General features: G+C 46.7%; 1 protein-coding gene across 1 annotated transcript in view; it reads left to right on the top strand.

Moving 5' to 3' along the window:
• ADGRA3 (adhesion G protein-coupled receptor A3) overlaps window positions 1-26165 on the top strand; it is a 111780-nt gene that overhangs the window by 24697 nt on the left and 60918 nt on the right. Inside the window, exons 2-4 of the mRNA XM_040965906.1 lie at window positions 5930-6001; window positions 19710-19781; window positions 23599-23670. Of these exons, the coding sequence (XP_040821840.1) occupies window positions 5930-6001; window positions 19710-19781; window positions 23599-23670 (216 nt within the window). The remainder of the gene's footprint in view (window positions 1-5929; window positions 6002-19709; window positions 19782-23598; window positions 23671-26165) is intronic.

The raw sequence follows: 26165 nt of genomic DNA, 5'->3' as shown, positions 1-26165 counted from the left end.
AAGATTTATTTATTTTATTGGAAAGTCAAATGTACAAAGAGGAGGAGAGACAGAGAGGAAAGATCTTCTGTCCGATGATTCACTCCCCAAGTGGCCACAATGGCCGGTTCTGCGCTGATCTGAAGTCAGGAGCCAGGAATTTCTTTCCAGGTCTCCCACGCACGTGCAGGGTCCCAAGGCCTTGGGCTGTCCTCGACTGCCTTCCCAGGCCACAAGCAGAGAGCTAGATGGGAAGTGGAGCTTCCGGAATTAGAACCAGCGCCCATATGGGATCCTTGTGCATTCAAAGTGAGGACCCTAACCACAAAGCCATCGCACCGGGCCCTAGCTTGCATTTCTTACTTGGTTAATGGAATGGGCTTTCTCTGTGTTTAATTGCTCATCACTGGGACTCTAGCTGTTCTTGTCTCTGTAAGTGGCCTGCCAGCTTAGGGGAGATGAGATCTGCGTGAATGATAGTTCCCTGTGACACGTGAATGAGTCCCTCCAGCCACTTGGAAATGTTAACTTCCAAGAGATTGAACATTTCTCTTCCTTTAATTACATTGGCTGTCATATAATATGCAATGTTCTGTTACACAACTTTTTATTTCCATGTCATGTCATAGTGAAACCTTAATGTATAAACATTAAGCTGTAATTAGGGATCCATATTCAACTTAAAGTTCAACCACAGTTTGCACGTATGCCAGCAGTGACAACTACTGATCGTTTCCTAACCTCTTCCTTTCCTGACGTCTGGAAAGTTCTTTTGGTAACAGTTTTAATGTGGCTCTAATTCTAGAAAGATTAAAATGTAGAAAGATTATCTTAGCATCGTTTTCCTATTAAAAGAAGAAAGAAGGGTTGGTGTTGGGGGCATAGTGGATAAAAGCTGCCACCTACAATTGCTAGAATCCATCTAGGCACTGATCTTGGCTGCTCCATTGCTGATCCAGCTTCTGGCTCTTCGCCAGAGAACAGCAGCCAGCGATGGCCCGAGTGCTTGGGTCCTCGCTGCCCACAGGGGAGACTCTGATAAAGGCCATGGCTCTGCTCTTTGGTTTGGCCCAGTCTGGGCCCTTACAGCCATCTGGGGAGTGAACCAGTGAACGGAAGTTCTCTCTTGCTCACACTCTCTCCCCCTGAACTCTGACTTACAAACAAATAAGTCTTTAAAAAAATGGAGAAACCAGAATTATTCTGGCAGTGTTTTTGAATGTGGACCATGGCGAGTTCCCTGCCTTTCCTTGTCTTGCAGTATGTTGGGTTTTGTTGTGGAGGGTCAGACCCATGCCTTGGAGCTCCTGACACGGACCAGGGAGGAAGCATGGTCACGCAGGGTGGTCATTCTCACCCGTTTTCCTCTGTGGGGAAGCAGGGATAGATCGGACAAGAGCTCTGTAATTTACGGGTTTCCTCTTGTCAGCCGAGACGGGGTGACACGTAAATGTCCAGAGTAATTTCATGGAATGAGAAGTGTTGTCAAAACAGGGTGAAGTGGGGGCAAAACATTTTTTGACACACAAGAGCCACCCACAATCAGAGGGTTTTTTCCCCCCACAAAATGATTGGATCAGTGGATGTGTGCAGCCAACGGGAGGACATGGTGGAGAGCCAGGTAATGTTGCTGAGCAGAGTACGTGTCATTGCTCATGCCAAGCCGACTTCAAGTTCAATGTAAGATAAAGTTTGTTTAAACTGGCAGAAGTTTTGAAATGTTTTCACCGCTCTCTTATTCTTACTTGCTAGAAAGAATTAATTTAGGGATTAGCAACAGATTTATCCGGACACAGAAAAGAAGTTGAAGAGAGTGAAACAGGAGGTGGCCAAGCTTTCTCATAAAGGGACGGTTCCTGGTTGCTTTAGATTCTGCCAGCCACTTCCTGCTCCTGCCATCCGGCTCCAAAGCAGATGGGACAGTGTGTGCACGTGTGGGTGTGGCTCATTCAAAGGGTGCTGAGATTTGCATTTCATTTAGTTTTTATATGCCTGAAAATATTATTCTGATTTTCTTTCACCCTTAAAATAATGTAAAGACCTTTTCCATGCTGGGGCTGGCACTGGGATTGCGAAGCCTGAGCCTCTGACTGCGATGCCTGTATCCCTTCTGGGCACTGCTTTGAGTCCTGGCTGCTTGACTTCTAGTCCAGCTTCCTGCTGCTGGCCTGGGAAAACAGTGGAAGATGAGCAGGTGCTCGCCCTGCCACCCACTTGGGAGACCTGGGTGAAGTCTGGCCGCCTCCTGAGTGTTTCAGCCATTTGGGGTGTGAACCAGTGAATCCATGAAGATTGAGCGCTCTGTCTCTTTCCCCCTTGCTTGTTGGCCCTGCCTTTCCAATAAATAAGTGTGTCAAAATATTCTTTAAGGAAAAGCGTTCCTGTGCCACTAGGGCTCCAGCGTGCCTGGGGAGTGCCAGCCCCACAGAGTGGCACGGTGTCAGAAGGGTGCAGTCTCTGGATGCTCAGAGAAAGCATGGGCACACAGGATGCTTAGCAGGTGCAGTGGGCAGACAGAGCTGATTTCTGGAGAAAGGCTAGAAGTGCGAAGGTGGTGGTGCTGAGGCTTGGCTGCCTGGAGGCCCTCTGCAGCGCTGCTGAGATTGGGGGTTGCAGGCTGCTAACTAAGATTAGGATTTTCCACTGGAAGGATGTAGGAGCTGGCATCTCTGAGCGGTCCAGTTCCAGGTTTCATCTTCTGTTTTATCCTGAGAAGAAAATCTTCAGGTTACTGTCCACTTTGGTTGGTAACAGTTGTTTTTTTGTGAGAAAATGAACTATAGCCACTGATAAAATTGCTTTTTTTGGGAAATTTAAAGTTTTTTCCTGAAACTTGGATTGAGTGGCTAGTTGGATTTGGCCAGCCTGTATCCTGGAGCTTTGAACCACACGGGGCACTAGCAGGTTCCGGTTCATTTCTGAGGAGTTAATGGTCCTGGTTTTAGCTTGACGTAGGTGACCCTAGGGGTGCAGTGTGTGTGTGTCAGTTATGGCTAGTGCCTCACCAGGTGCCAGAGCATGCCTGCTCCTCTCCCTGGCCTTGAGAGAGAACAACAGAGCAGGCAGGCATACTTTAGACACAACAAACCTAGCAGTGTCAGGACAGTTTGTGTTACGTGAGCAGACATGTTCAGTCTGTAAGTGCCTGCCTGGATCAACCGAGGAGTACCGAGAGCTTCCCGTCTCCACGGCCTTCCCGTCGGCCTTCCTGTCGGCCTTCCCGTTGAACCTGCCGTCCCAGGAGCCCGTGTGCGTGTCTGGTCTGTCTGGTCCTTACCTCTCACAGACAGTGTGATGAATGATTTTTGTTCTGTGTGTTATAAAAACATATAACATGATAGAATTTGCACTCCACATTTGTGGAAGGTGGAATTATTAAATGCATCATTGTGTTTTGGTGCAAAAAGTTTTTTCCCGTGAAGTCCTTGAAGTGGGCAAGAGAAATTATTGGAATAAGTGTTGTAGGTCCAAATTTTGAGTGGCAGCTTCTCTCTGATGCTACACTTGTTCGCATTTTGCTGCGTATGGTGTCTTGTTTGAGTTGTAACTGGCACTCCTCCTCCGGGTTCTTTCATACGATGATCTGATGCTGTTTACACTTACTGAGCTGTTTCAGGGTCTTACCAGTTTCTCCGCTGAGAATTTCCTTCCTTAACTTCTTAAAACAATATTTTATGTTTAGGCTAGCAGTTTGCTGCTTCTGATAGGAATTATGTGTTCTTCTCATTTTTAAAACAGTGCTTATGGATTTGAAATAGAGTATTTGAAATGTATTGTCTTCAAGTGGCAGGCTTCTTGGCTCCATTCTGGAACATTCTTAGCTATTATAGCTTGGGAATCTGTTTTCTAGTTTTCTTTCTTTTCTCGAGCCTCATCTCCGCTTTCATCTTTGCATGGCCTCCTCTCTGCTGTACTTCTTTTGAGGGTGCATGTCACCAACTGCCATATGCTGTGTCCCCTGGAAGGCCCACTCAGCCGTCGTTGTGTCTGTCAGCAGCCCTTTTCAGGGCACTGTGACATGCACCGAGGATGGTCCAGTCACCGTACAGCTTCCGGGAGCCAGGTCTCTGAATCCTCCCCAGCCTTACAACCTCTTGCCCTAACGCTGCTTGATTGTCTCATTTTGCCAAACAGTTGCTGCAAGAATTATAATCCTCAGATTCAATACTCCTGCAGCATGTCTTAAAATTCATCTCCGAAGAAGCAGGATTGTGTGCGTTCTGCTGGCGAGGGTGTGTGCGGGTGCTGCGGTAGCAGCTTTCAATGATTTATTTCATTCGGGACTTAAACCAGAAGTAGCAGGGGGTTTCTAATGTTCAATTTTTATTTCTGTTGTACAAACTCTTGCTTTTTTAAAAAAAAAAAAAAACAAAACTTCATTAAGTCTTACTCCTTTTTCCCCTTCTGGGGTGATGTGCTGCGGGGGCTTGGGTACCGTGTTAAATGGAAGCTGTGGACGTCACGTTGTTCCTTGTTGTGTTTAAATTTGAGAGACGTGAGCCCAGAACAGCCTTCCTGAACGCTGTCTATAGATCATGTGGTGTTAACATCATTAGTATAGAACAGAAATGGGTACATACACACTTTATGGCCTTGGTCAAGCTTTATATTTTTCATTTATTCATTTCCTAGGAAGTCTGAAATTTCCAAGATGTCAGCAAAAATATTGATTATGAGTGGGTCTTAGGTTTATAACGATGCATGATATTATGTATTTGCTATTTCACAGTCTCGTTTCAAAATTGAGCATAAAAGCTGTCTCCAGAGTAGATTTATTTCTCCTGATCCTGTTTGCTTGCCCAGAATCCCTAAACACATCGTGTAATGTGTAGAGTGAATATATTATCTTGAGGTCGTAAACTATATTTTTAAGGTTACGGTTACAACTTTTTAAGTGTGATGAAATGTCTTGGTTTTTACTCTTCTCAATAAAATCTATCATTTATTGTACCGCAGCCGTTCTGACGTGTAAAATGGCAGTGCTGCTTCTTCTGAGGCATTGGGAACTGCGTGGGTGTAACCCGGCCACCCCTGGGCTGTGTTCCACGGGTGCTTTCCTAATCTGGCTTTCATTCTTCACCCAGAAATGGGGCTGGGGACACAGATGTGCTGTGTTCTTTTGCTGCCTCACTTTGGGCTTAAATAAGTTCTCATCATGAAATTCTTAGTAGTGTGGCTTATGAGGGCAGGGGCAAATGCAGAAAATTAAGTGAAGCTCTCAGGGTTCCTGGTAATCATTGTAGTCTGAAAAAGTAGTCTTTTTGTTAACTCACAAGTGAAGCCAAACTCTGTCTAGGATAGTGATGAGTTTATGGAGTTGTTTTATTTAGTCGTGGTGGGGTCTAATATGCAGTGGTTCAGGCCAGGGTCCCTAATGACCACTGGTTCGACTCCCTGCTCTTTCATGTCTGATCCAGCTCCCTGCTAAGGTGCTTGGAAAAGCATCGCAAGGTGGCCCGAGTGACTGGGTTCCGGCCCCCCACATGGGAGACCTGCATTGTTGTCCAGGCTCCTAGACTCAGCCTGGCCCTGCCCCAACCATTGAGTCTATTTGAGGAGTGAATCAGTGGATGGGACCCACTCTCTTTGTGACTCTGTGTTTGAAACGAAATAAATCTTAAATATACCAGTTACCTAGAGTGATGATGTGTGAGCTTGTCGGTAGTGTCTTTTTCCTTACAATGTACTCAGAGCTATTTACTGCTGATATTTTGTCTTAGGTTTTAAGTGTTACAGGTGTGATGTGAGATCTGACAATGTGCCTGAATAAGTTATTTTTGGTGACTTCTCAAAGAAAGGGAATGAAGCTATCGTCTCAACCATATCACAAATTATGGCCAGTAAAGTTTCTTTTTTTTAGACTCCTCATAGATTTAAGTGTAACAAGCTAAGTGACTTTGTTGAAGCTGTATAGAACTGACCTGTTCTCTCCTGTCATTTTCTTTTTTAGGATTCTGAGTAACAATAAAATATCCGAGTTGAAGAATGGCTCATTTTCTGGGTTAAGTCTCCTAGAAAGATTGTGAGTATTCTTTCATTATCCTCTCTTAATGAAAATTGCATTTTTCTAGCATTTGATTAGTAAAAAAATTGCAGTAAAATTTTTAGAAATAGGTCATTAGAGCACAAATAATGGCCAGATTTGAGATAATTTAGGCTTGGTGGGCATATTATCCTTAGGTAGAGACCGTGCCATGCCAAGCCGATGCCTTCATGCCCTGTCATGGTGTCCTGGTGTGAGTTCTGGCTCCCCTTGTGCCCCCAGCTTCCTGTTCATGTGCTTTCTGGGAGGCAACGAGGTGCTGGCCTGTTGAATGGTCCCTGTCACCCACATAGGAGACCTGCCTGGGGCACTCAGTGCAGAGCCCAGCTCTGACTCATGTGGACATTTGGGGAGTGAACCAGCAGACAGGAGCTCTTTCTGTCTCTCTGCCTTTCAAATCAACAAAATTTATTATGATGTAAAAATTTCGAAATCCATGCAAAACTTTTTGTTAGTGCACATTTTCCCACAGAGTTTTTGGACTCCCTTGGTTCTGCGAAAGGCAGTACTTATATATAATGAATGAATCCGTGAACAGGTTATCCAATAAACTTCCTTCACAATGCGGACTTTGGGCCATGGTTTGCCAAACACTTAGCTAAAGCACAGATGCTGCTTCAAACAGTCTGTATCGTGAAATGTGCCTTATTAAAGCCACATAGAACTTTAGAAACATGACAAACAGCAAACCTCTTGTTAAGCTTTGTTCCATTCAGCTTGTCTGTGACATGTGTACAGTTAGAAGGTAGTGTAGCTTTGCTTGCAGACTAGTGTGTCCCACGGACCAGCTGTGCTTTGCTTTGAAAAATTTGAGGCAGTATTCTAAGTGCTCTTCCAGGATTATGGTTCAAATTTCCTCGTTCCTCATGCATATAGGATAAAAGTTCAGAATCCGTAGGGATACCACACTGAATATTTTTCTGGAAAGTTTTCTTTTTCCTCTTTGCTTTACTGCTTTTCCCGACCTTCCTCCGTGTTTTTTCCTTGGCCACTTCCTGTGCAGGCTCCTTCTGCAGCTAATGCCCCTCACCCTGCCTGCTTAGCACTGATTGTCATGGAAGCACATACTCTCTAGCCCTCTTCAGCCTTTTCCACATGCCCTGCTTGTTTTCATTTAGACCAGGTGGCTTTAGGTGGAATTACATACAAGTGTCTGTGCGGATACACAGCTGTCATCCTTATTAACAGGTGGATATATGTACTTGGTATACATACTTAGCAAACACAAGCGCATAGATAACTATGTAGAAGTGTGTTAGGGGGCCAGTGCAATGGCTTAACCTAATAATCCTTCATTACGAACCTCTGGCGTTCCCATAGGGGTGCTGGTCCCTGTGCTGGCTGCTGTACTTTTCCCTGCTTGTGGCCTGGGAAAGCAGTGGGGGTTTATCAGGTTCTTGGGAAATTGCACCTGGATGGGAGACCTGGGAGAAGCTTCTGGCTTTTGGCTTCAGATTGGCTCAGCTTGGGTCATTGTGGCCATATGGGGAGAGAACCAGCTGATAGAAGATCTTTCTCCCTCTTTCTCCTTCTCTGTAAATGTGCCATTCCAATGAAAATAAATACTTTTTTTCCCCCCCCCAAAAAGCAGTGCTTTTGGCACACCTGTATTAAATGTTGCATTACTTTGCTTTTCTTTCCATTCATGTATCCTTGTCTTATCCCACCCTATCTGTACGCGTCAGAGGATGCTGACTACAGCCTCAGATCCAGGCCCAACAACTTGGTACATGTTCCATGGGCGCTTAGCCAGGAGTGGCCATTTGACTTGGTATGATTGAGTCCAGATGCTCCTGGGACTTTAGGAAAAAGAATCTCCTGAATGTCCCTGGGAAGAGGGTTGTGCCTCTGACAGAGAAGGCTTCTTGCCACCAGCTGGGGCCAGAGCCCACTCCGAAGGCACAGGGGCTGCCCAGGAGGATGTAGCCTGATTGCCCCGAGGCTGTTGGGGTTGTGTGCCATTTTCTGTAGCACATTGGCATGCACTTGGCAGCTACTTGGTTAATCATTGGAGAAATCAGCCTGGTCTTCTCTTTCTACAAGGAACAGTGGCAGTACTTCTGGGTTGTCATTGGAACCTGGTGCGTTTGGGAACATTTTGCTTTTGGTCGCCAGGCTTGTTGTTATGCATGTAAACCACACAAAGTATAGGTTGTAAGGCTTGGTGTGAGTTTCTACCCTTCTTAATTTGTTTTTACATTTTGTTCATCTTTGACCTTATTTTTCAGCCATTTGTTGATGATAATCTGTTTACATGGTAGAAACAAATTGGGTTGTGGGAATTCTACCCAAGAGCATCATCCACCAGTCAGTCCCAGTGTTGGCAATTGAAACTTGGCTAGTTAGTGGCTCCTGGAAATGAGCACATGGCAACTGAGCAGCTTGGAAATGGGATGGCACAGTCTAGGGTGCTTGCTCACCCCGAGGTCAGTGCTTTACAGCTGTGTCCTTGACAGCAGAGCATAGCGAGGGCGGGGCAGGCAAGTGGGGAGGACAGGAGGAGCTGGTTGGATTGAACTGCAGATGTGTCTCGGACAGTGAGGAAGTCTGCAGAGCATGGCATTGTTGGCATTTATTTTAGAGGCAGAGAGAGAGAACAAGAGAGAGAACTCCTTTGTCCTGGATTAGTTCTCAATACCTGCAGCAGTAGCTGGGAGTCTGAAGTTAGGGACCAGGAACTCAGTGCAGGCATCTCCTACGGGTGAGAGAGAACACAGCTACTTGAGCCTTCCCTCCTCATTGCTGTCCAGTGTCCGCATTGGGGGAAGCTGGAGTCAGCAGTAGGGCTGCAACTCGAGCCCAGTCAGTGATGTGGGGTGAGGGCGTGTTCACCAGAGCCAAACACCTGCTCCTCCTCGCCCGCACTCTGCAGTTCATTGGGATGAAGAAACTTTGTAGGAGGGTCCTTTTCCTTTTTTCCCTTCCTCCACTCCTCTTCGTTCCCCTACTGTCTGCTCTATTAATTGTTGCATATAATAATAAAATACCACCTGAGGCACACTCCCACAAACTGTCTAGAAACCTTTTTCTTTAGATTTTATTTTTATAAGAGTTTTTGCACATTTTCTTTAATTTAGGAGCTTGGATTTGGGGTTGTTAGCTTTCGGATAAACTGCTTAAACCCCGTGGCACCCTGGAAATGAGCTCCCTACATGTGGTTCACGTTTCTACTGATTGGTTTCTTTGAAAGTTTTTACAGTGCATAACAGATGTGGATTTATTGTATCATGTTAATTAAAGCAATAAAAAGGTAATTGGCTTAATTTCAAAACTTGGCACAAATATTGTCTCAGTTATTAATATGTCTTACCTTATAGCTAATTAAAAATTTTTTAAGCTTATTTATTTGAGAGGCAGACAATGAGAGGAGAGAGAAAGAGATAGAGAAAAGACTTGTGTTCACTGATTGACTTCTGAATGCCTTTAACAGGAAAGGTCAGGGCTGGTCTGACCCTGCATCCTGGGGCTGGGAACTCAGGTCCAGCTTGCTCACGGGAGTGGCAGGGACCCAGGAGCTTCTGCCATCAATCTTGTTTCCCAGAGTTTCAGTTCCCAGGAAGCCAGAATCAGGAGCCTGTGCCAAACACAGATACTCTGATATCAGACATGGGCAAACGAATCATTGCCTTAACTGCTGGCCCACGAGCCTGTTTGCCACAATTTCATGCCCACAATATTCTGGTCTGAGATTAGTTGATAGCTGATGGCATACGTGATGATGAGCACACAGTAAGCAGGTTGATAACACGTTTGAAGTACTATGGATACAGAAGCTATATAACAGGATATGAATATTGAGTGTGCCAGTACTTGACAAAATGAAAAAAAAGCCAACATTTAAACACGAAAGCACAAGAGATGCAGCATAAGGTGAAAACTTATGGGCTACCATGTCAGGTAGAAGATAATTTAAAACTTAACAATGTTTAGAGACCAGTGCCCTTGTCTGGACCAGAGGTTGCTGGAATCTGTGTGGGTCGGAATGGCCTGGGGCCTATGAAAGCCCAGGCTGCGGACTTTCCCATGGATGCTGAGCTTGGAATATGTGGCTTCATTTGCCCCATTTTATTTGCAAGAGATAGATCTTGCATCTGCTGGTTCACTCCCTATATGCCTGCAACAGCTCAGGCTGGAAGGGAACTAGCCACTCCCTCCATCCAGATCTCCCCAGTAAGAACTTGACAACATTGCGTCTTCCTCCTTGTATGGTTACAGGAGGCTGGACTTGCATGTGGAGCCAGGGTTTGGACCAAAACTCCCCAGCAAGGGATGTGGGCGTCCAGGGCAAGCATCGGCAGCACTGTGCCAAATGCTCAGGCTCCCCAGTTGCAGCCACTTAGTTGAGTGTGCCAGGTGCGATCAAGAACTGGAGGGAGTGATGTGTTAGGACCTTAGATACAGATTGGAGCCTAAAGACTTGACTTCAGCTTGCATGTAGCAGTGTTGTTCTCTAAGAGAGTCTAGTGTAGGGGCCGGGTGCGGTAGCCTAGTGGCTTAAGCCCTGCCTTGCATATGCTGGAATCCCATATGGGCACTGGTTTGTATCCCAGCAAACCTGCTTCCCATCCAGCTCCCTGCTTGTGGCCTGGGAAAGCAGTTGAGGACGGCCCAAAGCCTTGGGACCCTGCACCTGCATGGGAGACCTGGAAGAGGCTCCTGGCTTCTCATTGGCTCAGCTCTGGCCATTGTGGCTGCTTGTGGAGTGAATCAATGGGTGGAAGATCTTTCTCTCTGTATATCTGACTTTGCAATAAAAATAAAATGAATGTTTTAAAAAAAGGAAAGTCTAGTGTAGGAGAGTGCAGTGTGGATGTTGCTCAGGCATCAGCGGATCCCTTCATTCAACAGTAGGTATGGGTTATTGCTGGCAATGGGCGTTTCGCAGTAGGAGGAAGCATGTGTTACAGTAGAGAGGTGGAGAAAGTAGTCAGTGAAGTAACTGAAGAACACCTGGAAGGGAGACGGTGGTCAGTGTGATGGAGAGCAAACTGCAGTGGGGTTTGTAGGGGCACATGGTCTGGCAGTGTGAACTGTGTGCAGGGAACTGACCCTGGCGGCTCAACAGGTAACTGGAGAAGAGGGTGGGGAGACCCTGCTGACATTTCCACCAAAGGGCCTTTCGTTTGTTGTGGACATCCGTGTTCCGTAGCCTGGATGCGCTAAGCCTGCTGAAACCGCTACCCTCTCCGACAGCTGATATGCTGTGTTATTGGAGCAAATCCACGTTGGCACTGAAATAAGCTTAATTTTATTTTCTGTACACATAATTTAAGTGCGCTTGTATATTATTATTATTAAAAAGCAGGATTATGCAAAAATTATTCTTCAAGTTTCCCTCTGAATTTTTTTCTAATTCTTAGATTATTCCTACAGTTGAGAAGGAATTATTTTTGTCTTTTTTTTTTAAAAAATTGCTTCATTTTTTAAATTATATTTTTGACAATCTTTACATAGTTAATTAGGGTAAAAAGGTTCATGGGTTATAGGAAAGTGGATAAGACTATTATTTCCATATGGTTTCCTTCATGTATCTGAGGTAAAGGGGGATATTGAGGGAGAAGGCCCACCCAGTCTCCCACCGAACCCAGGTCCCAGATGTGGGGCGTGCTCTGAGATACTTGCTCAAATGGTTTTGATAGTTCACCAGTTATGAATCGCTGCCAATCTCGCCACTCCAAGCATGATGAGGTCGTTGAAGAATCCACTGGTTGACATAGTCCATCATAGAGTCTCTGTTTGCCCAATATTTTGCTGCCAACATATAGCTGAGGTGGTTGATTGACTTGTTCTGTCTTCTGTCCTTTCTTGGTTCCCTCTGACTTTTTAAAATGTGCTGTAAAAGGCAGTTTTGGAAGCTAAGTTTTACGCAGCTGTTACACATGCAGTCTTACTCCAGCTGCGTTTATCTGTACTCCCTCCCCTCTCTTCTTTCCTCCCTTTCTTCCATCCTCCCTTCCCTGTCCCTCCTCATGTTGCAGTGGTATCATTGCTGTGTTACATGTTTATTATTGCAATTTTGTGGCCTGCTCTTCGTGCAGACCTGCCTCTTGACTGGTCCTGCCTTCGGCTTTGGCCTTGTGCTGCAGATTCCACCCCGTCGACAGTGTGTCCTGAGCAGTGCGAGCTGAGGACAGCCTGGCTCGGGCCTTTGCAGACACACTGTCTACCTCCTGGGAGAGTCGCTGAGCTGTTCTGGGACCCCAGGTCATACCCGAGGCTCAGGTGGAAGACAGAGAGCTGTATCCCGAGGATGGCGACTTCAGGAGGCAAAGGGAGTGGCCACAGAGACTTCCCTGCTCCTGGGTGCCTTGCCGGACCTAGAATTTCTTCATTGACGGACCTGCCACCGACTCTTCCTGTTGAATCAGTACAGCCCTAATGTAAATGGGTTTACTCCCCGCCGCCCATATTAGGAGATTGCATGCCCCTGTGTCCTCCCCTATTCTAGGTCCCTCCTCCCCCTTCCCGGCCGACCCCCCCTCCCCCCCCCCTCTACCAGGGAACTCATGGTTAAAAAAAAAAACACGCCCCCACCTTGAGTGCCCCTCCGTGTTCCAGGTTTGAATCCTGCTCGATTCTCACGTTGTTTGATGATGTATAACCGGTGTCAGATGTACACATACATCCTGGAGCCGACAATTGAGGGGGAAAATGGGATTAATCATGACTATTTGAATACTTTCAGGCATGGTGCCGGAAGGTTTTTAATGAGGGCTCGCCGCGTCCGGTCCCAGTATATAGTTATAGGAAACGTAACTATCCCCTGATCCCGATTCTAGGAAACCCCCCTCCCATGCTGGATGTCAGCCCCCCGCGCCCCTCGTTTCACCCCCCCGTATACCCGGTATCATGATAGGCATTGAGTGGTAGTTTGTAGTCATCACATGCGCATATGGTAATCATTGGTACACATAACATTAGTATGTTGGGTACTGATGCTGAGATTATCAGTTCCCAGTTGGAGACAACCCAGTGTTAATCCATTGGACACGCCCCGCCGATTATTACCGCGCTTGTTCCCCCCGGTATTGAAATTGAAAGTGGGGTACTGAATGTTGGGTGCCTCGCTTGCACTGTTTGCGTCGACTCGCTCTCGCGCGCGCGCTGGAGTTGTGTAAAGCAAAGAAAAAAAATGGGTTGAGTTTTCTGCCAGAAACATTTTGTGTAGTTGTGAATGTGGGGATTGGAGCCAGACGCGTAACTGGGGTGGGCGCATGGTGGTCCGGCCCCGGGAATGGGATACGTTGTCACGTGCGAACCGCCCGCTGCATGGATTCTAGTCTTTAATACACTGGGGTTAGTGGCCCCCCCACCCCACCCCCCCCCCCCCTGTCGGTGGTGTACATAGCATGGTTAAGCCACATTGCCCGCCGCGACCATCGCCCGCCCAGCATCACACTTCCCCCCCCCTCATCCCGCACTCTGGCCCCCCCCGGCCTAGAGTATCTGGTTTGCCCTGTTCCAGTGCCCACATGCCATCCTCACGGAATCTACCCGCGCCACAAAAAGCGCCTACGAAAGCAGTGGAGTTGGCCCAGGTTGGGCGTTTGCTCTGCGTCCACATTGGAGACTCTGATAATGCGCCTGGCTCCTTGGCTATTTCCACTGGCAAGGACCCAAGTCCTTACGCCCGGTGCCTTTTCCTATAAGTAGTTCTATAATAAAAGTTGATGTCACAGTGCCTAGCAGGCTTGGCCTAGGTTTCTGTCCTCTTAAACACCTGCTAAGGTCTGAGTGTGTCCCCTGAAGTTCCTGTGCTGGAGTCTCCGCCTGCGGTTTAGCAGTGCTGAGAGTCACGGGAGTGCTGTCATCAAGAACGTGTCGGTGTTGTTACGGGGTGCGGGGGGTGCGATTAGTTCTCGCTGGAGTGGACTCTGTTTCCTGCACCCTCCCTCCATTCTGCCCAGGCCCCTGTCGCTTCCCCTCACTGTCCTGTGCCAGCCTGTGTGCTCTGAACCTTCCGCCTTCCACCATGGGATGACACAGCCATCAGGCCCTTTCCGGAGGCAGGTCCTTGATGCCAGGTTTCCAGCTTCTGGAAGTGTAAGTGATGTCTCTATGCCCTTTATCAGTGTCCCAGTCGCAGGTCCTCTGACACTGCCCATCCACCTGCTGCTGTGCGTGGAAAGGCCTGCACTGAGCAGAGCTGCCTCTGGTCTGGCATAGTGGTTTCTCCTTGAAGACAGTATGGCAGGGAAGGCAGGGGTGCTGGTATTCACAGGTGTTTTTCTTAAGGAAGAGCTGAGACTAAATTAATCCAAGGGCTCAAGAATGAGAAAGAGGCAGGAAGGTAAGAGAACCAGGTAGGGTGAGGATGTGGGCAGGTGAGATGGAGGTGTGTGAGGACAGGGGAACCCATGAGTAAAAGGGCGGGGGAGTCAGGGGAAAAATCCTTTCTAGAAGGTTCTGGAAATGTGACTGTTAGAGTGGGAGCGTGTGGGGTAGGGGCAGCTCTTGGTGCAGGGTGGGACGTGAGAGTTGGAATGGGGCAGCTGGGGAAGCCGTCTGTGGTCTGGCTGTGAGCTACCAGACTTTGGACTTTGTTCGAGAAGCATGGAGATTTGGGAGTGTTTAACCGGCGTGGAGACATGATTAGGTTTATGCTGAGGCAACTGCTGTAAATGGAGAAGCACTTGGAAAAGCGAGGCGCTGTGTAACCTGGGCCTTGATGAGGGAATGGCTGAAACGCCGTGGCGAGGCTGGATCTACCATGTGGAATTGTTCCTTGTGTCAAACACACGGGGGAGATGAAAGCAGACGTTGTGCAGCCGAACGCTTTGATGTCACCCTGGCCAGCGCTTGGGCATGTGTCCTGCGAGTCTCCCTGTGGCTGTCGGGGAAAATCTGGCCAGGAAGGAATGTCAAGGATTGGATCGTTTCTCACTTTTCCTTCCGCTGGAAGCAGTACCAGCTCTGTGGGTGATTGTGAGGCCCTGACAGATGTGTGGCCGCCTCTGCCTCACAGCATTTGATGATGTGAATTAGAGCTGGACTTCAGGCCTGGCTGAACCAGGGGCTCACCTTTCATTCTCTTTTTCCATTCTGTTGGCTTCATCAGAAAGACTCTTTTTGCCCCTGTGGTCGAGGGGCCACCTGCAGCTCCAGGCTTAGGTCCTGAGCTGTGTTCCCATCAGGGGAGATGGCTGTTATTCACCACCCCTGCCCTGCCAGCATCTTGGGCCGAATCAGCCAGCATCGTGTGAATGATGCCACTGACCCCGGCCCAGTGTTTCTGAGACCCTGTTCAAGGTTGAGCAGGTGTCACACCCGCAGGGATGGTGTGGGAACCTGGACGGCACTGGCAGGTCGGGATGCCTTCCCTCTGCATCAAGTGGAGGCTGCCAGCACCACGCAAGCCCCCTCAGAAAGTGCGCAGAGCAAGTGTACGCTGCATGCTTGCTGACCACGGTTACTCTTGTTATTGTCACATTACGGAGTTGCTCAGCGTTGGTGTCCTTTCCTACGCCTTTCCTTCCCACTCTCTGCCTTCGGAAACAAGTGGGTGACAGTGTCTCGTTATGTGACCGCACTCGGTGGGTGACACCAGTTGGTCTGGGTGCTGGCAGGCTCCTGCTGCCTTGCCGATAGCTTCTCCTGCGTTTCTCCAGGTAGGTCTGCTCAGTTGATTTGTGCAGAGGCAACCCAGAAGCACTTGTGTTTGTGAGAACAGCAGGTGTTAGGATGCCCACATGTCCTGTTGGAAAGTGCCTGGGTTTAACGCCGATCTCTGGCCTCAAGCTTCCTGCTAATGCAGGCGCTGGGAGGTAGCAGGCTCTAGGGGTCGCATCCCTGCCACCCACGTGGAAGATCTGGATGGAATCCCTGGCCGCCGACTTCGGCCTCAACTCTGCCCCGGCGCTGCTGATGTTTACGAACTTTTAGAAAGTGAGCCAGTGGATAGGAACTGTTTAAATCTCTGCCTCTTAAAACAAAAAATTGAAAGCAAGCAAATGTGTGATCCTGTAGTGAGTGGTTCTCGCTGGTCAGGAGCACAACTCAGACTGCCGGGAAACTGGACTTGTTCCCCTCCCTCTTGAAGCCAGGGCTCTTTCACTTCCTTCCTGTCCTTGTGGTCTCAGCAGGTGCCTGAGAGCAAGCCCAGACAGAAGAGCTGCAGGTGCAGGGTGAGCGCTCTCAGGACTGCTGGGCTCCCAGCAGCTACCTGGGAAGGAGCTGAGCCTCATGGCCTCCACGCAGGGGGCTTGCTCAATGCACACTTACCCTTCTTCTGTTGAAACCGCTCCCGTTTGTACTTACAGTGAGGAAGAACACGGAACAGCCAGCTGCAAGTCCCAAGCGCTTGGGATTATTACGTTTGCTTGAACATTGGCTAAGACGTTTTATTCCCCCAACTGTATTTTGTAAAGCTCTAAGGTTTTTTTTTTCTCCTTTAGATATTTTCAGTTACTTTATTTACAAAGTGTCTTAACTGACTGGGTGCAGAACCCAGCAGTTACAGTGTGTCTAGCAAAGAGGAGAAAAGAAATGTTTCTTTTTGTGGAATGTAATATTAATCTGAATTCTGGTCAATGAAGTATTAATAGACTGCATATATGTGTGTGTATATAATATATATAACTATATATAGTTATACATGTATATATAGTTATTTATATGCACATACATATGCATATAAATATACACATACCCCATTCTGTAGTTTTTTGGTGTGCCATATTGATTGTTTCCTTTGCTGTGCAGAAGCTGCCTTAGTGATGTGAACGGCCCATTTGTCTATTTCTGCTTTTGTTTCCTGTGTGTTCAGGTCTGATCCGGAAAATTTTTGCCCATTCCATATCCTAAAGTGTTCTCTCTCTGTTTTCTGTCTTGCTTGGTTCTTCTGTTTTGAGTTGGCTCTTGTACATAATCAAGGACAGGGGTCCAGTTTCATTGTTCCGTGTGAGGTTTCCCAGTTCTTCCAGCCCTGTTTTTGAAAGGGCCGCTCTCTTTTCCCATGGCCATTTCTGAGCAACTTTGTCACAGATCCATTGACTGAAGATGTGGGTTTGCTTCCAGGGTCTCTTAAATGCTAGTCATGTGTGGGTTTGTTTGTATACCAATACCATATTGTTTTAATTACTGTAGCTTTGTGATAAAATTTTAAGGTCAGGTAGTATATTGCTTCCTGCTATGCTTTTTTGTTTCTTATAATTGCTTTGGCTCTTTGGTTTTTTTGTTGTGATTCTAAAAAAAATTTGATAGTTTTTGTTTTAAAGATGTGTGAGATTTTTGGTAGAGTGCATTGAATCTGTGAATCACTCTGGGCAGCATACACATTGAGATGATCTCTCTTCCCATGAACACGAGCTGTTTTTGCATTCTGTGTGTTCTCTTCAGCCTCTTTTGTCAGTGGTTTGTAGTTCTCGTTGTGGAGATCTTTCACATTTTTTGGTATTTATTGGTGATGCATTGCTTCCTTCATTTATTGTTCATACAATGCACTTTCAGCATAGAGCAGTGCTTCTGATTATTACTAATCTGATTATATTGATGTGTGTATACTGCCAATGTGCTTGTTCTCACAGTTTCTTGTTGGGGTTATTGGAATTTTCCGTATGTAAGATCCTGCCATCTGCAAACTGCAGCGGTTTGACTTCCCTCTTCCCGGTGTGGACAGCCTTTGCTTCTTCTTGCTTGCTTTAGTGGTCGAAGTGGGCAGCCTGCTAGCAACTTACAGAGAGAAGGCGGTCGGCTCCTCTGTTAGTGCAGTGTTAGCTGTTGGCGTGTGGCACATGGACTCATTTGTTCAGGAAGTGTTCTTGACAATCTGATCTGGCTGTGTCACCGATTGGAAATTAGCCACAGTATCAATAACACTTCCTGAATGTTGTGCCCATGGTCAGCATGCCACCACCCAGAGCTGAAGCCAGCCACAGTAGATTGGTGACCTTTCCAGCAAACCAATTGAGAAACCAGCGCCAGGGTTGCAGTTTTTGTTTCGTGGTGGTGAGGGTAAGCCATTTGAGCAGAACCTGCTCTCTCCGGCCTGTGGAGTGGTTCCTTTTCATGAGCTGGTGGGACAGTGAAGTGGAGCGTGCCTCCCTGATGGGTGGGAAGGGAACACTGCAGATGGATGGCTTTGGAGGCCTTCCCTGAGGCATGGCAGAAGGCCGCAGGGTGCTCTGGGAGCTGAGTGTAACATGCAGCTTGGGGATATTCTCAAAGCAATGTAGAGTGTGTTGGGGGTGTGGCTGGGTCCTTATCTTGGGGAGTGGTGACTGCTGGTCCCCGGGATACACAGAACCTTGTTCTGGTGTTAACTGGAGGATTGGTGGTGCACAAAGGCCTTGCACAGCTCAGGGGAGTGACCGAGGAACCCTGGAGGCCCTGGCCATTCTGGGCCTATTGGTCTTGTCTGCATCACTGCGTGGTTTCCCAACTTGTGTGTGCATCCCTGGGTGGGACGAGCAGTGAACAGCAGTACCAATGGAATCTCAAATGTGACTGCAAGCAAGCAGCGATGCTGCTGTGATTGGGTCAGAACTTGGAGAAGTTTCTCCTTGTTCTGATGTCAGGCCTCCCACAAGAAGGTCAGAAATTGGGTGTCTGTGGGCAGGGTATAATGAGACCTTCCTGACAGACACAATGTTAGTGGTTGGAGTAGCTGGAAAGTGTCTGACCTTAAGCTCCCTGAGGAGGTCTAGCAAGCACTGGTCCCCAGCATGTAACAGTTTCCAGCTGAGCCAAGGTATTGGGAGGACAGTGGCAGCCTGGGCCAGGGCTGGATGGGTTGGTTCTGCTGCTCACTGCTGCCCCCTACCTGTCACAGTCTGGCATGGACATGCCAAGTGTGTTTGAAAACAATAATTGTGGCTGCTGTGAGATGCAGCGTGTTATGGGGCTTGTTTACCTTTGCTTTGAGTTACACATTATGATTTATCATGGATTTATGATATGTCCTCATAGTACAGAAGACATAAAAGTAGAAGCCCAGGGTGGGGGGAATATGAAAAAGCAAACGACTTGAATTTTGGAGTGCAAACTTTTAAAGATGGTCTTTTTTAAAAAAGACTTATTTTATTTTTATTGGAAAGGTGGATATACAGAGAGAAGAGACAGAGAGGAAGATCTTCCCTCCCCAGGTGGCTGCAATGGCTGGAGCTGAGCCAATCTAAAGCCAGGAGCCTCTTCCGGGTCTCCCACGTGGTACAGGGTCCCAAGGCTTTGGGCCATCCTCGACTGCTTTCCCAGGCCACAGGCAGGGAGCTGGATGGGAAGCGGGGCCGCCGGGATTAGAACCGGCACCCATATGGGATCCCAGGCATGCAAGGCGAGGACCTTAACCACTGCGCCATCGTGCTGGGCCCTGAAGATGGTCTTAAAAAAATCTGTTGAATGGTGTTAGTCACAAAGATAATTACTGATTTGGTTTTGATATCAGACTACAGCATCCTGGGGAGGAAATGAGAGGGATCGTGTCCATGGTTGGAATCGGATGACATTAGCACGCATCTCGTCTTTTCTGACATGTGTCTGATACTCATGTTAACCAAAACGGAGGGGTTTTGAATAAGCCGTGGATTCAGGCTCTGCCATTTGTGCCCAGGGTGGACTTGGTTTGGCTTAGCTGTCTTGCTTCAGTTCTTCCCTTTATTATGGTTCCTGCTTGTTCTGCGTATCAGGTAAGTGAAGTGTGCCCCAGCATTTGTGTCCCTGTTGATGTGTGAACAATTCTTATTTTTAACAGGGACCTCCGAAACAATCTTATCAGTAGCATAGACCCGGGTGCCTTCTGGGGACTGTCTTCCCTGAAACGGCTGTAAGTATTTGCATCGCCTGCTGGGAGTCCGAACTGCTCCTTTGATAAGTTGCTCTTCGCGTAGCATGAAAGTAGAGTGGATGTGTCATTCTGTTGAGTGGCTCACACTGGTCAGGTCTCTGAAAGAACAGAGTGTTTGATATCATTAGCTACGTGCTTATTTGCATAGTTGTTGCTTTGTTTGGTTGTAGATGTTTGTGTCCCTTTTATTGTGTGATGCTGGCACTCTCTTAGGTTTACCAGTGCACTCTGTGGCTGGCTGTGACTCCACTGAAACTGCTGGTTGTAAATGCTGTGTAACATGGGGCATCTGTCCGATAATGACTTAACATTGCAGTTTGCATGTACGGTATACAAACCTGTATGTTTGTATGTGTGTGTATGTGTCTGTGTACGATGGTGAGAATGATGATTGTGTTAAAACCAAGATTGAATTTATTACCAGTAAAGCTAAGCGAATTCCTCAGCCCCGGGAGGTGCTCCTGTCCCGGGCCTACTCCTGAGCAGTACCCCTCCGCTGTGGCCCTGACGCTGGTCCTGTCTGCACGCGCTGGCATTGGTGCTCTGGGCCACTGGCCGTTGCCGGGCTCTGACCTCTCTGGAAGATTGCAAAAACAGTGTCATGGAAGGACCCATCTCTTGTAAAAGAAGGTAGAGAGATGAGGTTGGACTGAGATCAGGAATTTCAGGTTTCTCCGGCACAGTAGGAGGACCCTGTAGTCTTGAGTATGGGGTTGCCATGGTGAGGTTTGTGTTTCTCAAGGCAATAAGGAGAAGCTGCAGGAATGCAGACACCAGGGACACAAATGCAGACAGACATCATGGTCAGGCCACAGTACCATGGTTGTTTCCTTTTTTCTTACAGTCATCCTTGAAGCTGGTCCTTAGCTCCTTTTCCTCACTTTACAAGGAGAAACATCACGTTTACTTATTTAAGCTTTGTTATTACTTTCTCCCTCCTGCCAGGTGCCTGTGGCCTCTTGGGAGTGTCTGGTCTAAGAGCTTTGGCCGCAGACCTCGGGTCGGTCTGTCTTGTAGACTTGGGCTTACTTCTTCACTGGAACTTCTGTGCTGGGATCACTTGGTGCCCAGGCCTCCAAGCGTGAGAGTCATCTCCAGTGGGCGGCACAGATGCACGTGCTGGACCTAGCTTTAGCAGAATCTGTGAGGCCAAAAAGGGGGACCTTGGGTGCAGCCATTCCTCCTGCTAACTTGGAGCATGTCTGAATGTTTCCCTGCAGTGTTGTTTTTCTGGAGGAGTGCGACTCCCTACTGCCAGAGAGGGCCACTCTTTATTCCTTCCTTCTCATCTGCACTCACAACTGTTAGATTAATAATAATTGCCCTATTCTGAAGTAGAGGTTGAAGGTGATCTGAGTTTTAATAATAATAGAACACTTACATGAGGGTGTCCTAAGGATTGTTTGGAATGTCATGGGTTCCCCGTCAGGTTCTTTGTTCTTCTCAGTAAATAATTTCCCAAGTACTGCTCTCCAATAATAAACCAAGTTCTTGTTCGGTAACATGCAGTTGCTACTACTGTACCAGACATTGCCTTAGCATTTTTTCATTGCATTACACATTAAATAGTCTCTGGTGTTTTTGCCTAGGGAGGTAATTGCCATTTATAATGTTCTTCCCACTAGAAAACGTTCTGAATTCCAAAGAGCCGACTTGTAATTGAACTTGCAGCACATAGCTCGCGAGCTGAAAGGGCCCTGCGTGCACCCTGCGCATGCACCCTGCGAGGGCTGTGAAGAGACTCGGCAGCAGTAATGTTTGCTCACAGAGACAGACCCTCTGTCTGCTGGAGCCTTAAATCATTCATGCCAATTGCGCATCTTGCCTAACAGCGCCACGGAAAACGTGTCGTCAGGACCCCGTGTTTGTGCCTTTGGTTTTATAGGTAATTTGAATCAGGAAGATGAAGTGGTGTTCTGATGGATAAACTAGCAGAAGTAGGTGAAACCTAGACAGATTCAGTCTCTCTTTTGCTTTATCAACAAGTTCAAACTGATTTTAATCCAAAAGAAAGCCCATTATCAATACTTCAGTACCATTTTAAGTAGATATAGCTATAATGAAATTGTTTCCCAAAGAATTATTGGCAGTTACACCACTTAAAGCTCAAAATTGAGACAGGATAATGAATAAAGCTCAGAAATGCTTGTTTAAGCAACACTTCGCAAGATGATGCCTAATTTTCTTAAATGGTAAAACTCAGAGATAAAATGAAAATCAGCTGAAATGAAAAAGAAAGTCTCATATGATTAAATTGTTAGTGTAATATCCCAGAAGCCGGAGCTGGGAGCCCGAGCCGGGAGCAGAAGTGGTGGTAGGGACTCTCATTGCTTGAGATTCTTCTGTGCGGAGGTGCTGGGGAGAGGAAGAGGGGTGGACCTGCGAGACCCTGAATAGCAGGGTGACGTAGAGTGGCTATTGAGCTAAGGGATGTTTGAATTGAGTAGGTACTAGATTCCACAGCTATGTCCTTGCAGTTTGTAAGCAGACTAATACATTTTCCAGCCATTGACAAATTTGTAGTTTGGATTCTAACAGTCTGACTTTGAAAATGAATGGCTTCCACTGTTTTTTTTTTTTTTTTAAAGAGTCATTCAATGTGTGACTCAAAGAGGTATGCTCTTCTTAACAGGCCCTAGTGTTCCATAGCCCACGGGGCAGCTAACTTACACAAGGATGTATTTTGTGTTGCACAAAGAACTGAGCCGAGGGCAGGTGGACAAGTATTGTTTATCTTAATCATACATTAAAAAAATAAAGTCAAATAAAAAGCCAGCCAGTGAAGCAGGGTGGGTGGAGAGGGGTTCTGAAGTTGCAGAAAACTCAATCAAAGTGGGTTTTTTTTGAAGGTTTGGATTAGAGGTTTCTAATTCTTTCAAATTCAAAGTGTGATGAATTATTCAAAATGTAACAAATAAAAATGGAGATTCAGTGTTGTAGAATTTTCTGGCATGGGGTTTACCGAGTCCAGTGATAACAGCAATGAAAGACATGGCTTGCATTTCAAAGTTTCAGAACTTGTGAGTTTTTATCTCCTAACAACCTTTAAACCTGTGGAGGCCTCTGATTAAAAAATAAAATTACATTTGTTGTGCTTGATGTAAAGCAAAATAAGTGAAGGTGGAACAAAATATTAATTCACAATTCTTCATCTGTTGAAAAAAAGGCCGTAGATCGAGGGGAAGAACTATTTACAAAGCAGCATTTCCTAGGAAGTAGACATCAGAAATGAATGGGAACAAAATTGGGCCACTTCTTGGGTGATGGTTAAGTAATTCAGCTTGGAGACTAAGCGATCTATAAAAGCCAACCCAGTTGTTTTACTCAGTATTTTAGGAATGGGGTTAGAAATGTTGAAATTTCAAATGTTCTCGAGGAATTAAAGTTTCTTTCTTCAGGGAATTTGCCCTTTCCCAGGCGTGTGATCCTTGCTGGCCAAGGTGGGCCTCTGTTCTCCAGCCTACTGAGCTGTGTGGCCACCCGAGGAACTGGCTCGCAGACACGGCCATAGGCGTCATCCTGCCAGCTGGGCCTGGAGGAGTATGGAGGAGTCACGCGTGAGAAGTCGAGGCGTTGTCATGAGGCCACGTTCACTGTGCCACAACTGCGGGAAGCAGGATCCTTTTCTGTCCCCACGCTGTGCGTGTGTCACCTGCCTCAGGCCGATGCCTCAGAGAGGCCGGAAGCAGAGACGCTGTGTGTGGTTCCTGTGAGCGGATTTCTAGTGTGGGGTGTATGACGGCTTCGTTAACTAACCAAGGCAACTGGTTGATACTTTCCCTCTCCTCCTCCTCAGGGACCTGACAAACAACCGCATTGGCTGTCTGAACGCAGACATATTCCGAGGACTCACCAATCTGGTCAGGCTGTAAGTGCACCTTCTGTTTTCGGTTTTGTCCTGGCTCACGTCTGTCTGTTGTGGGTATCTGGGGAGTGAAGCAGTGTCACTTTTTCTCTGCCTTTAGCAAAATGTAAAAGTAAAAAAAAAAACCAAACATATCGCAAGTTGAGTTCAGTAGACCTAGCGGTCTGTGCCTTATTGCATTGTAATCCACACCAGTGATGTGCAGGGAGTGATAAGTTCCGGTCTAGGGATTGTTCTCTCAATAGTGAGTTTTAAATGATCTGAGTCCTGACACAGATCTCTCTGTCACTTCAAAACCTACAAGAAAATACACGTGGGAGCGTTGGGTCCATTCCACATGTATTTGTGAACACAGATGCTAGCTTTAATATTAAAGCAATTTCTGTAGGGGTTTTACAGCATCGACTGGCTGGCAGTCATCCGAGCAGTGTGATATCCAGGAAGTACAATACAGTTCACAGATCCCTTCCCTTCAGGGCTTGGGGGTTTCAGATTTTGGAATACTGGTGTGCGCAGAAGGAGATATCTTGAGGATGGGAACCAAATCCAGATGCAGGATTTGTTTCTGCTTCATATATACCTATTGTACATGGCAGTCCTTTTAATGATGTTTTGGCACGAAGTGAAGCTTCTTGGATTGAAATGTTTAGGATATGGGGACATTTTGAATTTCAGTTGTTTGGATTGGTGTTGTTCTGGCTACAGACCTCATCACACACGTACACACAAGATGTTTCATGCAGCAGAAAACACGCTTGTGCTGGCAGGTGTAATTGAAGCTTCATCGCTTTGGGGGCATTTCTTGGAGGAGGTAAAATGTGAGCCAATGGTTCAGATGATTTGCCGGTGTTTGGATCAGAAGGGAGAAGAAGCTGGACCAGCTCTGCGTGGAGGTGGAGCCGAGAGTCAGGCAAAGACCAGAGGAGTGGGAGTGAACCGAGAGTCAGGCAAAGACCAGAGGAGTGGGAGTGAAGCGAGCACGTAATCAGGCCTCTGGCCAGGCGACGTGGGCTGCGCTGCCCGCGGGGCAGGTCTTCATCAATCACGTGGGATCAGTAGACCCTCAGAGGGGCTGTGATAATTAATTACAGTTGAACTTAATTGTGGTTGTCTGCACAATCCAAGTATGGAAGAATTTTTGATAAATGAGCAGATAATTTTTAAAAATTTATTTAGAATAAATTCTGTTTGAGAATCATTAGAAACAAGGCTGATTCTTCACAATAGAGGGTTGGGGTGTATCTGTTTCTGTTGGAGTGTGTGAAAAGCAGACAGAAGTTTAGAACAAAGCCAGAACTGGAAGCTACGGAAGCATATTTGTGCAAAGTTGACATCGGCTCATATTTTAGAGATGAGTAACCTGGGAATAGGGTTTGGCGTGGGATGCTGGAACTAGGGCAGACGCTCTAGTAACCGCAAGGGCTGTCTGTTCCTGGTACTTCCAAGTATGTTCTTTTTGGTTCATTCACCTTGACTTTGACACAGCAGCTTGGTCAGGTCAGTTTTCTGTTGCTGCAGTGCCATATCCAAGACCAGGCAATTTATACAGGAAGGGTTTATCTTGGCTTGTGATTGTAGAGGCTGGGAAGTCCAGGATTAGGAGGTTGTCTCGAGAGAAACTTGTGTTACTTCCAAGCATATTGGAACAAGAGAAGGGGAAGAGGGAAGCGGGGACTAGACCATTCTCCCCAGGAGAGAGCCTGACTGCTTGCTGAGGGCCTGCCTCCGTCCCAGCAGAGGGCGCCCTCCCCACACAGCCACGTGGGCGCTCAGCATTCTGGGAGTTCCAGGGGAGGCATAGTGCATCCTGCCCATGGCAGAACCTACTGATCTACTGAGGAGGGGAAGGAACTTAAAATCAGCTTCTCCACTGTGGATGTTTGCAGAAAAGACTCATGGTCTCACAGTTTATAAGTAAAAAATTAATTAGCTATGAAGCTCTTCTCATGATGTGCAATTAATAAAATCAGTTCTATTTTAACTCATTTTTAGCTTGATTGCAAATGCTTTTTATTGTAGTACTTTCAATATATCTTGAAATTTTTGCTTTTTTAGTTTTGAAGATTTTTTGAAATTGGCAAAATTAGAAAATTTTAGCTTTTTTTTTTGCATAGGAATAGCTTCCACTGAAAAAGAGACTGAAATCTGATTTCATTGGGTTTAGTTGTGAATTTCTACTTTTGACCTCAGGACCTGACCCATGGCTAAGTGGGTTTTACGCAAAAAAGTGTTTGATGCAGGACTTATGATTTACATAAGCTGTTGTTTTATTTCTTTCCTTTTATCCACCCCCTAAAAATCAAATGTTGCATGCTCTACAAAATGGGTGTCTATTACATTTTTACTAATTAATTCCTGCCTGTTGGGTCATAGTCATATTGAATCCAAGGGAATCATTACATGACGTACAAGTAAAAGGACCAGACTTGTTGCGTTGAGACTTGATTGATATCATCATGTAACCCATGGGATGGAAGATATTTAAAATGGATTGTATG

Source organism: Ochotona curzoniae, unplaced genomic scaffold (assembly GCF_017591425.1).
Source record: "Ochotona curzoniae isolate NIBS_2020 unplaced genomic scaffold, NIBS_Ocur_1.0 scaffold_4505, whole genome shotgun sequence".
Taxonomy (NCBI): domain Eukaryota; kingdom Metazoa; phylum Chordata; class Mammalia; order Lagomorpha; family Ochotonidae; genus Ochotona; species Ochotona curzoniae.
This window is presented reverse-complemented; position numbering and strand designations above follow the sequence as displayed.